Source organism: Calliopsis andreniformis, chromosome 3, assembly GCF_051401765.1.
Source record: "Calliopsis andreniformis isolate RMS-2024a chromosome 3, iyCalAndr_principal, whole genome shotgun sequence".
Lineage (NCBI taxonomy): Eukaryota > Metazoa > Arthropoda > Insecta > Hymenoptera > Andrenidae > Calliopsis > Calliopsis andreniformis.
The window spans coordinates 8,783,608-8,801,176 of NC_135064.1; the positions used below are offsets into that span (position 1 = coordinate 8,783,608).

Here is a 17,569-nt window from a genome sequence, read left to right on the forward strand (position 1 = left end):
TAAGTGTCTCTTATAATTTGATACAGTAGGTAACAATTAACTTAAATATATTCAAAGCTTCGCATACAAACACGCCGATTATCATTTTTAATTCACAAATGACTCTCACCCTTTTGTTTAAAATTCAGTAAAAAGAACTCACAACTGTTCAAGTTCTGTCAAAGAGAATAAAAGAGCACACTTTACGCAGAGAGCAATAGAAACTTTGTAACAAAGAAAACCAAGTCTCCACTTTCCTCTAACTTCTACTCCATTTTCACCAAAGATGAAAAAAAAGCCAGAGTTAAAGTCGCCCAGAAATGAAGGATCGACAGGATGGCATCTTGCGTGGATTTTAAAAACACGTTTCGCGCGGATGCACGCTCAAAACTCCTCTACCGAATCCTAGAGCAATTAAAATACTAATTAAAGAGTCCGTGACTAAATGGCTGGCGAAGCGTGGCAAAACATGAGGCTTTCCCATCCAGGGACCATTCAAGAACCGTTCGGTAAGGCGTGTACATGTAGTTACATACACTTATGCTTATTAAGCACCCGAACATCTCCATGGGCGTCATTATTAGATCGTTCAAATTATTTTATAGCTGCTCGCGTCTTACTTTCCGCACTCGGTGACGCGATATTCTTTTCGCGGCTATAAGTTCCGTGGCCTCCTTCGAAAGATTTCAAATACTTCTTCCGCGATAAAACACGTTTGCCTGTACCTCTTGCAGCGCCTGCATAACGATCGTTAAATGGATTATTCTCAGTCTACCTACTTTTTATATTTGACTCAGGCCCAATCGAAATGCGCTGCACTGTAACCGAGTATCTACTCGGTTCGTTTCACGATTATACGATTTGATTTCTAACGGTGGTTAAAGCAGTGGCGGAAACAATCGACATTAAAGGACAGCCCTGCGGCTGACAATAATTGCTCGTTATCAGTATTGAAATTTCCCTACTCAAGGGTGAACAAACTCATTCAAATTTGACTGTGTTAAAAGGTAATATCGGAAAAGGTCAAATGGTACCAAAGTTTGAATTTATCGAAGAGGGTAGAGGCTGGGCGTTTACGAGGCGCCACGACGACGGCGTCTCATCGATCTGACTAGCCGAATACCGCAGCCACTTACAATATACACCGAGTCTGTATACCGGTGCCATAGGAAATCCACATATCCGCAGAGAGAGAGCTGCCAACCGCTGCGAAAGAACTCTACTACGTTCGTTACTCGTACGTCTTCGTAGTACCCTTAATCACCTGTTCTACTGAGTTTCACCTGTTCGTTAGTTTTATTATGTTAATCGAACAGTGGTACTAATAATATCAATTTAATGCATAATCGATCTGTTATGTATTCGAGTACGTTTAATTTCTTTGACATACTTAAATAAAACGTACGAAAAGGAAACATGATTTTTAAAGTAATTGAATTATTCCTGAGAAATTTGTTTATTTTTGTTATGTATAAAAGGTACGATATTTCTTTATTTTTTATGCTACCAATGACTTATTTAACTTCATATTAAGAAGAAAAAGAATAGAAGTCGATTAAGCAATTTAGGTAGCATGGATGTCCTATTTAGTTTTAGGTTTATACAAGCGTGATACGTAATAAGGGTTTTTACGTCGCACGCCATGTTATTCTGAATGTTGTTACCGTACAGGATGTGGGAGGATACTGTGCTTTTATAAGGTGGTTAATTAGATCTAAAGAATAGAAAAATTATTCCTCATCTGTTTTTAAAAATAAACCTTTACTCCATTTTTTCTATTCATTCATAATTGGAGTAATTATTTGTAGTAATCAAAACCTATACTTTTACTAATTTCTTACTCCTGTATTATAAGATACAAATGTGCAAACTCTTTTTCCGAAATATTAAAGCTTGAATTTCTTATCTTTTGTTATAGATCTATTGGTCACGCTTGTAAGTTAAAGATATAATTACAGAGGAGATATACCTTAAGATAAACCGATCAATCTCAAAATTCAAGATTAATTTTAGCGTCTTGTAGTCATATATCACTGTCAGTAAAAAAACTATTCATTAAAGCAGCATTGATAAGCAAAGGGAATATGTGTATAGGTCTCATAACCTTATCTGTATAGGGTTGTTTGCGATCTCTAAGAATAAAGCTTCGTACAAACAAATTCTTCGTACAACAAATAATTACCTATTCGGTTGTAGAACTGAGATATACAGATAGTCACATATATTCTTAAAGTCCCAGTTTATTGAACCACGAAAATATATTAAACGATAAGTCTACTCTTAGTCTAGTCTATGGTTAAATGTTCTACTGTTGATAAGAAAGGAATTGAATCTGACAATTATCGTTCAATTTACTCTCATTGTCACATATGTGAGAACAAACGATAATCGCAGTTTACCTCGACTCATTTGTTATACAATTAACAATAATTGATTGTGCCGTAGCTAATAATACGTGATATCCTCTGGTAACAGCTTCCTGACACATTGTGAAACGATTAACCTTCAATCGCTATGCAAATGAGGAATAACAAGTTTGCTCTAGTAAGTTTTCAGAAAAAAATTAAAAACTTAAATTAATACAACTTAATTCTCGATAATATATGTTAATACAAACTTATTATTATGCATATCCTGTTCCTTTGATTATTAACCATTATTGTGTTCACTGTTTATTCTATACACGTACAGGGTGATCAGTTTATCTGGAAACCCCCAGCCACCCAACACGCAGTAGAGGGTTTCCAGTTAAACTGATCACCCCGTACGTGTATACTGTATATACAATTGCACACTGATATAACATTGAAGGCAAATAAAAACAGATAGAACATTAATAAATAAATAGAATATGATACAGAAGGCCCTAACACAAGCTGTGAAATATATAAAAAATGTTACTACTCATAGTTACGAATATACGATACAACCTACTCATTCACACGGCCATTATATATTTACAAAACAATAGAAAAATACAACCAGTCATCCACCCTGCTTTAAACCTTTGCATCCATTGACATGATTGAATGACTGGAGGAACTATAAATATACATTACCTGAATACCCATGGGATGAAGGCAGCTCGACCAATTCTCCAGGAGGTGTCTCCTTAGATAGCACGTGACATCTTAAAGACGTCTATTTTCTGTCTGAACGTCTTATAGACGTAATTTGAACGTTTTTAAAAAGACGTCTGATGAATGTCTTTTTAAGGAATGACGTCCTAAATACATACTGATTTATAACTTCGAACGTTTCAAAGATATCTTTTGGACATTTTTAGGACGTATGGGTTCTGGACTTAAACTAAAAAAAAAAAATAGAAATTATTAAAAAATCAGATTCCAAAATTTCAAATTCCAACTTCCAAATTTTATTTAAAATACTAATAAAATAAAATAGAACTTACATTCCTGTTCCGGCGCCTGAATTCTCCAACATAGGCATTCGTCTTCACTTGACTCTAAATACTGGTATATCGAGTTTTTCTTTCGAAAAATAAAAAAAGTAAAAATTGGTTAAAAAATAATGAACTTGTTCGATTTGAAGCCAGACCCAAATTTTTCATGTAATTCGAAAATATATTAAATGGTACACAGAATTTTACTGTATATTAACTCGAAGGTATATAAGATATCTTCGAAACACGTAAAAATCTAACAAATTCCACTATTATATGAAGTAAAATAGTAAAAAATACCTTTACGATGAGCTCTACACTCCGAAGTCATTCTATTCGAAATAGACTGCGCGCGCAGCTTCGAGATTGCCAAAAATATCGCTCAAGTTTCGAGAGTATCGAACCTATCTTGTGTAAAGTCTTCCATCACCTACCTGTTACGCGTAACACAAAATACCATACAGATTAATAAAATACATGAATTATAATCTGTATCTTCTGTTAAAAACTATTAAAATGTAACCTTAACCTATAAAAATAGAACTATAACCAGTGAAATTCAGTATAAGATCTTGAGATAAGTGTAATGGCGCCAAAATTCAAATAATGCTCTTGACATTTTTATAGAAACTAGTACAAATCATTAATTAGTAACTAATTTCATAGGCTAGAGTGATATTCTCATGATTTACATAACGAAACAAGCATAATATTACATATAGGTTATGGTTTTTCATTATAATTTGTCATGTGCAACAGGTGGTCAAATGAAGACTTTAAATAATCGAGATTCGATACTCTCGAAACTCGAGCGATATTCTTAGCATTCTCGAAGTTGCGCGCGCAGTCTACTTCGAATAGATGGACGCTGAAGTACAAACCTTATCACAAAAGTAAGTTTTTTACTATTTTTTCTTAGTACTATTATAGAAGTTGTTAGATTTTATTAAGTTAGATTAAATGTTTGTTAGACTAAATTAGACTTATGTTACTAATCAACAATACTACATGTATTTTTCGATGTTCTTTCGAATTGTATGAAACGGTTCTGGTTTTCAAACGATAGAGACGCAGATGCCTTAGTAGTGTACAAATAATATTGAAGATGTGTTAAGCAATGGATCACAGTTAAATTAATTGCTTATTTTGGAGCTTCTTTTACTGTTTTATTATCTTCGTTTAACAACCTTAAAAATTTTTGAAGCATTTCACTAAATATCAGAATTCGAACGAAAAGAGTCGTCGTTTACTCTATAGATATCAATCAGAATAATAAGACATCGTAATAGCTATACCAGCTGATATTTAATCACTTCTAAATATTATTATAAATTACATGTTTTTTCTGTTATAGATTTTCTATTTAAACTGTAGCTGTGAGCAAAGTGGCTGTAGAGTCAGTGTTTATAATCGGCTAAATTTTCAACCATGTTACGTAATAGTCATTTTTCTATTCGCTAAAACGTGTCTATACGTATATCGTATATCGGTATGAGAAACCACTGAAGAAAAGTTCGAGAGATAGGCAGATCGGACACCGAACCGTGAAGAATAATGTAATTATTATTTTATCTTATTGGAATTTTAAATAAAATTTAGAAATTAAGATTTACAATTTAGAATTTGATAATCTGAAGATTTGGATAGTAATTTAATAACATCTCTTATTTCTTTCATTTTAGGTCTAGCAGACATTCCTTGGATAATTCATCAAGTTGCCTTCATCTCGTGGATGTTAAGGTAGGTAATGCATGTTTATGGATCCTCCAGTCATTCAATCGTGTCATAGGACGCAAAGCTTTAATACAAAGAGTGATTAGTTAATGTCATGCATGAATCGAGAATCATCTTGTTATTACTTTGTTACTATACTCGATTGTAGTTTTGTAACTACAAATATTACAATATTAAAATAATATTGTGAGAAGTTTGCAATGTATATTTAAATTATGAGAAAATAATCTTGGGTTAAATTGGTGTTGCAATTAAGTATTAGCGAGATTGATATGATAAAATCACAGTGACATAATTATATTTAGATATGCTACTTTATTGTAAGAAATTGCTATAACAAATTCAAATGAGAATTTTCTTTTGGTGCCATAATATACAATTTGTCATCATAATTTATTCTCGAAAGACATTAAATGCAGTTACAGTAAAACTTGTACTGACAGTAATCTGCATTAAATTATGGAGCACAGCCATTGAGATGAACATTTTAAGTTACCATGTACACTCAATCTTTCTGCTATAAATCAAAAATTATCTGTAAGTTTTAGGTCATAATTAGGGTCATAAGATTTTTACTCACGATACAGATAAATGTTTCTAAAGAAATAATTCCTGAATAACAAAAAATCTAAGATATGCTAATTCTATATTTTGTATTCGACAATGTATAATTCAAACACAAAAGAACTATTTTTAAAAAGCATTGTTGAACAAAAAAGGACCAGAGAGAAAAATGATGGATTATTTAGAAATGCACAAGTGGATAATTTCTATTCAAATACTGTATCTCCTCTTTTTCATATTCATCTCTATATAGATATTTTTTCAGCAGGATAAGTGATTAAATGCGAAGTAGTTATCCTATGATTTCATATAATTCCCTTAGCGTAACATTTCATTTAAATAAATTCGTGTGCACTATTCTGGTACATTTAAAAAGGTGTTATTTTAAAACCATTCGGTTTGTATTACAACATTAGAATTACAACCTACAAATAAATAAATAATTTGTCCATGTGTTGAAGTTATTTTAAAACTTTTCCTCACAATTTCGATCTTTCGTTTCTTTGAATATTTTGAATTTTTGAATTAAATCTTCCACACCGACTTCTCCATGTACAACATTGTCTCTGGTTCTTACATTTACTGTACCAGCATTACGTTCTTTTTCTCCAACAACTAAAAACAAACAAAAAATTAATTTATATAGACATTAAATATTAAGGTAGAAAATATGTGTCATTGTTTTTCATTACCAAGGATGAAGTTGAACTGAGCAAGTTGAGAATTACGTATCTTCTTATTTAAAGTATCACTTGGGTCTGTGTCAACTTCTGCCATAAATCCAGCATCCCAAAGTTTATCTTTGACTTGAAAGGCATATTCATCGAATTGCGAACTTACTGGAATGACCATTGCTTGTCGAGGAGAGAGCCAAAATGGCCATTTTCCGGCATAAGATTCAGTCAAAATTGCAATCATTCTTTCTACAGAACCCAAAATAGCTCTGTGGATGATGACTGGCCTTGTTTTCTCTCCATTTTCGCTACAAATTCAAAATAAGCATAAATGTTTTAATTTATAATTGATTTGAAAATATAGTAATTAAAATATTGTTACTTACTTAACATAAGAGAGATTAAATCTAATTGGCAATTGGAAATCCAATTGAATAGTAGCACACTGATGAGCTCTTTTTAATGCATCCATAATTGTTATATCAATTTTTGGACCATAAAATGCTCCATCTTCAGGATTGAGTTTCCATGGTTCCCCAAATGCATCTAAGCTTTCTGCCAATGCTTTCTCGGCTTGATCCCACATGGATAAGTCTCCTAAATATTTCTCTGGTCTAGTAGATAAACATAAATTAAACGTGAAACCAAAAACAGAGTACACGTGTCGTAGAAAATCGAGTGCACCGAGCATTTCATCTTTTATTTGATCCACCGCACAAAATATGTGTGCGTCATCCTGTTGAAAACGCCTCACTCTGGTAAGTCCAGTTAATGCTCCAGACAATTCATTTCGATGCAACACTCCAAAGTCAGCCATTCTTAATGGCAATTCACGCCAAGATCTATTACGAACATCGAATATCATGCAATGACCTGGGCAGTTCATTGGTTTAAGTGCGAAAGTTTCCTTCTCAATATCAAAGGAAAACATGTTCTCAGCATAATGCATCCAGTGACCAGATGTTTGCCACAATTTACTGTTATAAATATTGGGGGAAATTACTTCTTGGAAGCCTCTCTTTCTATATTCAGAACGAATAAATTCAACCAAAGTATTGTAGATATATGCTCCACGTGGTTGAAAGAAACAAGATCCAGGAGAAAGTTCGTGGAAAAAGAACAACTCTTGTTCTCTTCCTATTTTTCTATGATCTCGTTTAGCAGCTTCCTCTTGGAACTTCTCCCATTCTTTTAATTGCTTGGTATCTGGAAAACTGATACCATAAACTCTTTGCAAAGATTCTGCATTAGCATTTCCTTCCCAATAAGTGGAAGAATTTTTAGTAATCTTAATAGCTTTAACCTTTCCAGTATGTCTAATATGTGGTCCCCTACATAAGTCAATCAATGGCCCACATCTGTAGACTGTAGTAGTAGGGGTATGTATCTTTTCATTAATAATTCGCATCTTAAATTCATTATATTTGAACATCTCCAGGAGATCTTCTTTTGTCATTTCCAATCTCTCAAAAGCTTGTTTCTCTTTAACTATGTTTTTATAGAGATTTTCTAAGACTGGAAAGTCTAAATTTGAAATGCCTTTGTCATCTAGGTACATATCATAATAAAATCCATTTTCTATTGGTGGACCATAACATAAACAACCACCATATACTCTTTCCATGGCTTCTCCTAAAATATGTGCACTGGAATGCCAGAAAACTTGTTGAGCATCTGGATGATCGAACTTAAGAAGTTCAAGTTTACAACTGGATTCTAAGGGCCTATCAAGATCCCATAATTCATTATTGACTTTTGCAATAACTGTGTTATCTGCTAATCCTTGACTAATGTTTTTTGCTATTTCGTATGGTGTAGTACGCCACGATTCAGCAACAACTTCCTTTCCATCAGGAAGAGTTACTGTTATATTTTCAGGTGACTTTGTCTTCAATGATTCTTCATATTCTGCTTTCAACTTATCCCACAGTACAATACGATCCTAGAAAAATTATTATTTAGAAACAGAAGTGTCTTGTATTTAAATCATTAAACAAGTGTTTGTTAAATAACTTAATTCTAAATCGACCAATTTTATGTTAAAATTAGTTTATTTCAGTTATCATTTAAATTTTATGAATATAATCTTAAATATAAACAATATAATATACCTGAATATAATTTGGCCAAGGGTTCAATTCGGATATCGTCTTTTCATTACTAACTGCGTTCTTTTTTTTCTGCTTCATCTTTGCCTAAAATGATCAAAAATATTCTTTTGTTAAAGTGTTTTTACCGGTAGTCCTTAAGTTTATAAAATGCAAGGTTAACACAAATCTATTAGCATTCAGCAAAAATGACGTTCAGATTACGTCAGATTATTGATTCTAACAATATGGGTGGTTATTTTTATTATAAAAAATAGTGCATGTCATTATCTTTTGATATGATATTCGATAAATAAATGAAAAACAAAAGATTCATAACACACTGTTACGAAAAGTTATTGTAATGACAATATATTTTATAACCAACCCAAGAAGCATGTGTCCGCTTAGAAACATTGTATAAATGTCTATAACTGCAAATACAAAACCTCCTCAACATAGTTTAACACTAATGAAAATAAAAGCTAGAAAAGTTATATCAAATTGAAATCGTATTCATGCCTTATCTTCCTTTAAATTCAGATTTTGCACGTTATTCACCATGTCGTCGCACATGCCGTTGACCATGTTGAAGCTAGTTTGCTTTACGTGTCCATGCGCCTGCCGTGCCACGATATATATATATCTAAAGAAGACATGATCGTCACTATACTATACATGATGTATATTCAAAATTTGTGAAGAAAGGGAAAAAATACAAGGTTTCAATACTTTTTAATTTTTCAGCTCTGCTTTTATTAAAAAAATAAGGTTCTATTTAAAAAATATATAAGAAAATGTTACGTAATAAGTAACAGTTACTGTTGTATCTTAATAAACAATACAACATAATACGATGTTAATAAGATATAATTTTTTTTATTTATGTCTTACTATGAATTCTTAAATAAACAATTTACACTTATTATATTTTAAAAATGTATGCGCTCGTGACGGATAATATGACTTCGATGATGGAACCTCTTCCCACATGCGCGACAAACGTAAGGTCGTTCATCTGTGTGAATCCTATTGTGTATTTTCAAATCATATTTTTTAAAGAATGATTTACCACAATGAGAGCAAACATGATTTCGTTGTTTTAGATGATCACGTTTTACATGCTCCTATATTAGAAAAATTCTTCTATGTAGCTTTAAAACATTTTCTTTGAGCGGTATCAATAATAAACCGTACTTACGTTCACTTGTGAAGAAGTATTGTAAATCTTTTGACATATATCACATGCAAACTTTTGTGGACCTTCTGGTCTATGATTACTTGCTATGTGTTTATTTAATGTCGACTTCCAGGCAAAAGACATTTTGCATTCTTTACAATGAAATTTTTGTTGATCTGCAAAGTGGGTACCTATATGTTGCTTATAATTATAACTAGTCGAAAATGATTTTTCGCATACTGTGCACTGAAATTTTAATAAAAATTCCTTTGACTTTTTCGTTTCTTCTTGTTGTTCTTCTATTGTTTCATAACTTTCGATTATATCTTCAGTTTGTATTTGTTTGTCAGTTTTTTCAATACTTGGTTTGATAGGTGAATTTATATCACATTGTGTGCCTTCTTTAAGAGAATTCAAAAGAATTTGTTCATTATCGCTAATAGCGTCGTTCTTTTCGTTCTCTACCATGGAATCAATCTCACTGAAACTTTGAAACTGTAGAAGTGGCTCATTATCTTTACATTCTAACGCTTTTGAGTCTTGATTTTCTACTCCTGCATTTTCAACAAATTCAAGAAATCGTTCTGGACTATCATCATAATTTAATCTATCAAAAACTTCGAAATTTGTTTCAACGTATTTATCAAAATCTGATTGTTGATCTAATAAAATCTGGTTTCCGACAAAATTCTTTTCTTCTCCTTGAAATTCATATTGTGTATAATTTAGATCATTATGTATATCGCTTTGTATGTTTTGTTCCTGATGAACATCTTCATTTATATTTTTTATATCCAAGCACGTATTCGCTACGTGTTCTGAAATATTTGTACTTTCATCTTTATTTTCAGATGCTTTTATAGTTATATTTGATGACTTGTCGACTAAATTATTAATTAAAAATTCATAAAATTGTTCCCCTGTTTCTGTTTGTACTAAACGCAACATTGGTTCATCATGGTTTGCAGAATTATTTACATCATTTGAAGCTATTAGATCTTTTTCACTGGGTACAGAATTAATTTCTTTATCGTTCTGAACATTTAAGTCAGATTTACCATGTTCATTAATATTAGATTCTGATACATCCATTTTTTGAAACATATCGGTAACATTTACAGAATCATTAGGTAAAGCATTATAATTTTGCAACATATCTGTCTTCTGATAATCTGATTCGTACATTTGCATACATGATAATTGTTCATGATTGTTAGGATACTTAGTACATAATCTGTTTTTAAGAACAGGTTCATCTACTTGATACATATATATAACATTTTCTTTTGCTATAGAGTTATTAGATTTACACAAAAAGACAGAATTGTTATGAGGAAGTTGAGTTTGATCATCATGAGGTACTAACTTCTCAGAGATATTTAATTCTTCCATCACTTGAATTTTTTCATTCTCTTTGCATTGGTCCTCTTGTGTAACAAAATTTTTAGTATTTTCAATGTTTTCCAGATTGATCTTCTTTAACTTTTTCCATGCAAAACATCAAATTATATAAAAAATATGTTTAAAATACATTAAACAATTGATTAATTACCTGTTCTGATGTAATATAAATAATTGTGTCCAGTGGCAATACTTTTTTTATATTCATTTCATTTTCTACAAAGTCAATGTTATTTACATAACTGTTATTCTCACCTGCTACTGTTATTTTCTAAAAATTTTAAATTATAGACAAAATTTTAAATTAAACATGAATTTTTCAAATATTGTTTTTGTTTCTTACCATATTATTACTTTCATTTTCCAAATTTGTTGTATTTTTTGTGTGAGACTTCTCATGTTCTCGTAACAGAAAAATGAAATTGAAACTTTCACCACAAATTTTACAATAATGTTGTCTTTTAAAAACTTTTTGCTGGGCAGGTACATTACCTTCAAAAACCTGTACATAAGTAATGATAATTTAAATAAAAAGCACACATTTGCAGTAAAAAATATTGTATAAAATATCTTTAGCTACCTTATTTTTACTTGTCATGCAGTTCTCATTTTCTGAATTAGTATTATTATGATTATTTTGCCCCTGATCTTCCTTCAATCGATCATGAATACGTTTATGTCTTGCAAGGGAACTAATTTGAGTGAAACGTTTACCACAAATAGAGCAAGGATATGGTTTTATCCCTATGAATTTAATTTCAAATTTTTAATCTTCAAATAATTATTCTTTGTTTGCAAAATATTCTCAAGAATAATTACCAGCATGCATTCTACCATGCCTGATCAAGTTGGATATATGATTAAATTTTCTTCCACAAATTTCACAGATGCAAGCATTTGTTCCTAAATGAATGTTTAAGTGTGTTCGCAGATCTGCTTTCCTAAAGAAACCTTTACCACAGATTTCACAAAGCTGTGATTTTTCACCTAAATGTATACTTCGATGATGATAATCATATTGAGATGCTCTGTCAAATGTTAAATTACATTGTACGCATTTGAATGATCTTATTATATTCTCATGAAAACTATTAATCTTTTCTTGACTAGAATTATTTAATTTTGCTTGAGATTTGTCATTAATATCTTCCTTTAAACATTGTACATTTTCGGTATGAATATGCAGGTAATCATGAAAGTCCTCTTTAGTACTGCATTGATTATCACATATCGGACAAATCAAATTAATAGACTGAAGTGTAGCTGTATCATTATCATAATCTTCTTGCAAATTTGCATTGATCGACATATTTACGCATGCAAATGCACAAATTCACTTTCTCCTAAAAATGAACGTAAATAAACAATTAAGATAGCATTAACAATCGGATATACACTTCTACGCATTTATTTTATTATGAAGGTAACCTAGTAATTCTTATTTGTTACCTTGTATTATTTTGATTTATTTTCCTTTCTTACTACAACTTTCAATCAATAACTTCAATATTTGCAATAACTTGAAACATAAAGTTGATAAACGAACTCTTATACTGTAATACGTATACATTTACTTAACTTTTACATACCACGAATAGGTTATAGTAATTTTAGTAGTTTTTATGTTTTAAATAGGATAATTCATATAAAAAAGTCAGCCTTTTGTTTTACATTAATATTTCATATTCATTATTAAAAGAAACATCATGTGTCATTTCTTATTTCGTTTAAAAACACGTGTTAAATGCGTGTAATGAAAACAAAGAGCCAAAGCTAATCCAAGTTTGTGTATTTGTAGATTGGTACCCCTTATTTAAATTCTGCAGATTGGCAGAACTTCTTCGTTGGTCAGTTTAATTTTCAAAAACAAATTGTTGAGTTCGATGTTGAAGCATACTGTGTATGTATTAAAAATTTTGTCACATTTCGTACGAATTTTCACTTTCGTTAAAGGTGAGTTTTATTTAAAGATTAAAATAATGATACATAAGTATTGTTAAGTTGTAATCTAAAAAGGAATTTCTTTTCTAACATAAGCTTGTGCTCATTAGGTGTTTACAGTCATTTAAATGTTACCCTCGTATATGAACTTTAGGTATTTATCAATTATTTAACTAAAGTTTTAATCTAATAACATAAAACTGAGTAGGAACAATGGGAAATTACGTTACTAAGTATTTTTCTCATAATGATGATACTGAAAAAGTAGAAACAAATGGACAGTCTTCGACAGATGAAACAACTGTGGAGAATGACATTATGCATACTCCACCAGTTGTTTCAAAGACTTTAACTATTGATCCAAGATCAGTAACAACTGGTATTGACAGAACTCCAATAGAGGTAATTTATAAGCATAATGTTTGGAATAAATCCTTATAAATTATATTATATCATATAAATTATACAATATTAACAGGTCAATTTTACACCAGTTGGATTAAATAAAAGGATAATTTCAGCAATTCCAAAACATTTACAAATGAAACCATATCTAGAAACCGATATAGACAAAGTAATATTTTGTTTAAGTCCAAAAAAGTGTACACCAAAACTCACAGAAACTACACAATTACAACTAGTAGATGTGGTAAATTATTTGAGCTATTATATATCTTAAAATTTTCTTTTTGCAAATAAAATTTCTTTACTACTTTAGTACAGAATAAAAATTATGTTCATACAATTTTGATCTTACAAAATGTCATTCATAAAATTGAATTAATTTATTTTAGCAGAATACAAATGTACAAGATAGTACTGTAAATAGTGAAAAAAGAATTAGTTTAATACAAAAAGAGCGTTACAAGATTTTAGGATTAGATCCCCGATCACCAGCTGCAGATTTTGATAGAACACCAATATTAAAACCAAAATCTTTACAACGCTTAAAAGCAAGACATCTACAATCTATGCATAACTATGGCAGCTATGATACTGATGCGTCTTCCACAACATTTTCATATTGTGAAATGTCATCTCAATTTAATGTGCCTGAAATACAGGTTCTGCCTGATCTAGCTACTTGCACGATAAAACCTTTAGGTTTAGACAATAGTAATTTCGTCGACAATTTAAATGAATCTGATTCAACATGTTCGAGTCATTCACCTAGAACTGAAATAATTTCAAACAATGGTAAGAAAATTCTTATTAAATATTTAAGGTTAAGTTATAAAAGAATTATAAAAAACATCTATTCAAATATTTACAATAGGTGAAAAACAATTGAAAAATAAAAATGATAAAACATCTTCAGAAAGTACCACCTCTACTGTGTGCATTACAAAGGACAAACATAAAGAAACTCGTGTTAATGATAATGATACAATTAAAGTATGGAGAGATTCATTAATATCTAATTGTCCTGAAGAACTAGAATCAATTGAATCAATTGATGAGCAAATTGTTGAAGAAAATATACCACAACTGCCAAAAGAAGAGGTAATTATAACATTTGATGATGATAGTATTACCAAAGATACACTTTCATTGAAACTGTCCAAATCTCAAAATGATAAACAGAAAATTGAATCAAATGGGAAGAAAAAGAGGGTTCTTAAACCAGAAGCTAAAGTTGTACCAGATGAAAAGAAAATTTTCTACGCTAACGATAAAAATTGTGGAATTGAATCCACAAAGGTACTTATTATAGATTTACTTTTTGCATTTAACAAAAACTAAAATTTTTAATCAAATATTTTTTGTAGATTCGAACACCCCTTGGAAATCGATCGAATAATGGACAAATACAAACGGCACTAACAAAATCTCCACAACAAGTATTTAAAAATAAAAATATAATATCCAAAATATCACAGGAAAATACACCACCACATAAAAAATGTATTGTAAAATCTAGATTAGGAAATACACAATGGGACCCGGATTCAACAGTTATTATTTAATTACATTTAAAGTAATTCATAATAAGAAGGATTAAGATATAATTTGCCTTATAAAAATTTTATTAGTAAAAAATTATTCAAATAATTGTAAAAACGAACGATTATATATGTAAGGATGACTGTAAATTGATTGAGACTCAATGTTTTTATTTAATACAAAATAAATCATGTTTGTAATGATGAATTAACTTCCTGTATCTTTCACTTGCATAGCCGCGCGTATTTGAGATTTTGCTTCTTTAATTGAAAACTGAAGATCTTCACTTGGTTTTACCAATTGTGATACACTAAAACAATATATATTAATAATAAATTTAATTAATTATTGAATAACATACAATGAAGAGCATACCTTGGATCCTTTATAATAATTCTTTTTTTGTCATTATCATTTTTTGGGATTAATTTGATAGTTATATTACTTTGTACTTTTTTTGGATTAGTAAAGACATTTTTATTGGATGTGTCCCATTTTACTAGAGTACTTGTGTCTACAATTTGTGGTTGAACAATTCTAACTTTTACATTATTGTCAATATACTGTCCCTTGTAATTTTTCCTTTTACTTCTTGTACAGTCAGGCTTTGATATAGTTTCCTTGATATTTGATGTTTTAAGAAGAGCTTCATTTGGATGATATGGAGCTTGTGATAGTACAGATACCACTGATTTATTTTTTTGATAATCATATGAGGTTGAAGGTAAACTGGGTTCAGACACTGGTCTTGGATCTATACTTTGTGGTATGCCATTATAAATAGTGGACAATGTTTCTCCAGGATAATGTTGAGCTAATCGATCTTCTGTAAGTGGTAAAGCTGGTGCTTTCTTTTTTCTGTGGTACTGTTCTCTGCAATTTATTATTCAGTACTGACTTTAGTTTCTGCATATTTTAATTGCTAATATAAATTTATATTAAGAAGTACATACTTAAGAATAATTTTATCAGTATTTGGGTTTAACAGATCTTGTTGATTCTTTTTTATGCGTATAGCTACATCTCGACGGCGCTGAATAAGTTTAGCTCTAGTTTCTGATACAGACTCCAATTCAGGTACATAAAAGACATGTAGTGAACCTCCATAGAAATTTTTTCCATCAATGAAACGTTTTGCTATTCTATATGGTAATGTTACACACAACAATTTAAATAATAGACAAAACACACAAGTGTGAAATTACATTATTAAAATAGAAAATAATATTATTACAGTAAAGAAAATATCAACCTTGCACTTTGTATACGAGCATATTGTACATAATAAGCTTCTGTAAAGTCTTCATTAGGATAGTCAGATGCTACATGAATTCTTTTTATATCTCCATAAGGAATAACAAGCTTCTTCACTTCTTCACCTAACTGGAGCTTTGGTACTCCACATATCATTAAATGTTTTGATTCATCGTTTACTGTATAAACCTGTCACACAGAGCTAGTACGTCAAGGAAATAGTATAGTAAAAATAAAATATATTTATGGTTTAAAACTACTATCCCTTGATACATAAATTGTTACTAAATAATTATTAAATTTTAAATAACATTATTTATGTTAATGACTATAAGCTTTGTCATTAATAGAGTTTGAAACCATTTATTATCACTTCATTAATTGCATAATTTACAAAATACAAAAACAAAATACTGACATTTGAAATTAAGAATTTAAAAACATTGGATAAAACGATAACAAACTTAGAAAGCGTTTAATCTTATATTCTATTTTTGTAATTTTTATTTCTGAGTGTTTTATATAGAATAGGATACAAGTCCACAATGCTACCTTCACAGATGTCAATCTTTTTCCTTGTCTGTAAGGTGGTCTTGTATGACACAAGTTTTGTTGCACATGATGTGGAAGTTTCGTTATTACACATTTTTCATTCATGATTTCTAATCTTTTATCGTGAATTATTATTGTTTTCTATTTTAGTAATAAATAATTTTTCAGTTATCTTTATCAGATTTTACATATAGGAGTAAATGAAATAGTATTTTGTTAAAAATATTTCAACATTTGTAGTTGTTGTTTGATTAATAAGGTCAATATAAATTTCTATTAACAGTCAAGTATAGTTTTTAATGACCATCAACATTTTTGTTCTTAATCACAAAATATTGTCTTGTAAGTTGTAACTAAACGTCAATAAACGTTTCAACAATAATTGTCAATACACATATCGACAATTTTGGAGTTGAATAACTTCGCACCAATCGCACCTGTTATATGTATGAGAAACATTGAAACGTTAATTTTACTATATATAAAATTAGTGACAGGTGGTCAGAAAATGTGAAGAATCATTTTTCATTATTATAACATTAGTAGATATATATAACACTAACAGCATTTAGAAAACAACTTTATTTGTAATAATGGTTTCAAAAACAGATGAAGAGCTCTTGCAAAAATTAACGTTCAAAATACATTACGATTTAGAGCAGTAACAATCTTAAAAGTTCCTATTTCTTCTCAATCTATTTTGTAGTTTTTATCATACAAAATTATTAATTTAAAACATCCTTAATGTCTCATGCACATACCAATTCCTTTCAAATTAATATTAGTTGATTGAAGCGTGTATTGCAAACGTTTATTAATTTCACCAACGGAAGTGAAATACGAATAAAACGGATGT

At 30.2% G+C, this 17,569-nt stretch overlaps 4 protein-coding genes across 7 annotated transcripts; 1 reads left to right on the forward strand and 3 right to left on the reverse strand.

Moving 5' to 3' along the window:
• Positions 1–4,766: 4,766 nt before the first annotated feature.
• On the reverse strand, positions 4,767–9,048 carry Thrrs (threonine--tRNA ligase). 2 transcript variants are annotated; one of them, XM_076375046.1, is made up of 5 exons: positions 8,964–9,048; positions 8,466–8,549; positions 6,741–8,296; positions 6,373–6,662; positions 4,767–6,295 (listed from the first exon to the last, which is right to left on the reverse strand). In XM_076375046.1, exons 1-5 carry the CDS (start codon positions 9,027–9,029, stop codon positions 6,147–6,149), a joined length of 2,145 nt encoding a protein of 714 aa, XP_076231161.1. In that variant the 5' UTR covers positions 9,030–9,048; the 3' UTR covers positions 4,767–6,146. The 2 variants fall into 2 exon arrangements, with proteins under 2 accessions (XP_076231161.1, XP_076231160.1); XM_076375045.1 differs by having other exon boundaries at positions 8,830–9,015.
• A 256-nt stretch (positions 9,049–9,304) lies between these two features.
• LOC143188975 (uncharacterized) lies at positions 9,305–12,443 on the reverse strand. The gene is made up of 6 exons (XM_076393549.1): positions 11,842–12,443; positions 11,603–11,766; positions 11,366–11,524; positions 11,174–11,293; positions 9,643–11,103; positions 9,305–9,568 (listed from the first exon to the last, which is right to left on the reverse strand). Exons 1-6 carry the CDS (start codon positions 12,329–12,331, stop codon positions 9,374–9,376), a joined length of 2,589 nt encoding a protein of 862 aa, XP_076249664.1. The 5' UTR covers positions 12,332–12,443; the 3' UTR covers positions 9,305–9,373.
• A 400-nt stretch (positions 12,444–12,843) lies between these two features.
• Positions 12,844–14,934, forward strand: LOC143177662 (uncharacterized). Its single transcript, XM_076375735.1, has 7 exons — positions 12,844–12,975; positions 13,074–13,365; positions 13,442–13,612; positions 13,758–14,160; positions 14,240–14,466; positions 14,548–14,664; positions 14,733–14,934. The coding sequence occupies exons 2-7, from the start codon at positions 13,177–13,179 to the stop codon at positions 14,928–14,930; spliced, it is 1,305 nt and encodes a 434-aa protein (XP_076231850.1). The 5' UTR covers positions 12,844–12,975; positions 13,074–13,176; the 3' UTR covers positions 14,931–14,934.
• On the reverse strand, positions 14,849–17,555 carry LOC143177663 (uncharacterized). Of its 3 annotated transcripts, none has more exons than XM_076375736.1 (6): positions 17,475–17,555; positions 16,714–17,150; positions 16,160–16,350; positions 15,861–16,049; positions 15,283–15,780; positions 14,849–15,217 (listed from the first exon to the last, which is right to left on the reverse strand). In XM_076375736.1, exons 2-6 carry the CDS (start codon positions 16,816–16,818, stop codon positions 15,115–15,117), a joined length of 1,086 nt encoding a protein of 361 aa, XP_076231851.1. In that variant the 5' UTR covers positions 16,819–17,150; positions 17,475–17,555; the 3' UTR covers positions 14,849–15,114. The 3 variants fall into 3 exon arrangements, with proteins under 3 accessions (XP_076231851.1, XP_076231853.1, XP_076231852.1); XM_076375738.1 differs by having other exon boundaries at positions 16,698–17,150; positions 17,475–17,489; XM_076375737.1 differs by lacking the exon at positions 17,475–17,555 and having other exon boundaries at positions 16,714–17,165.
• Positions 17,556–17,569: the final 14 nt, after the last annotated feature.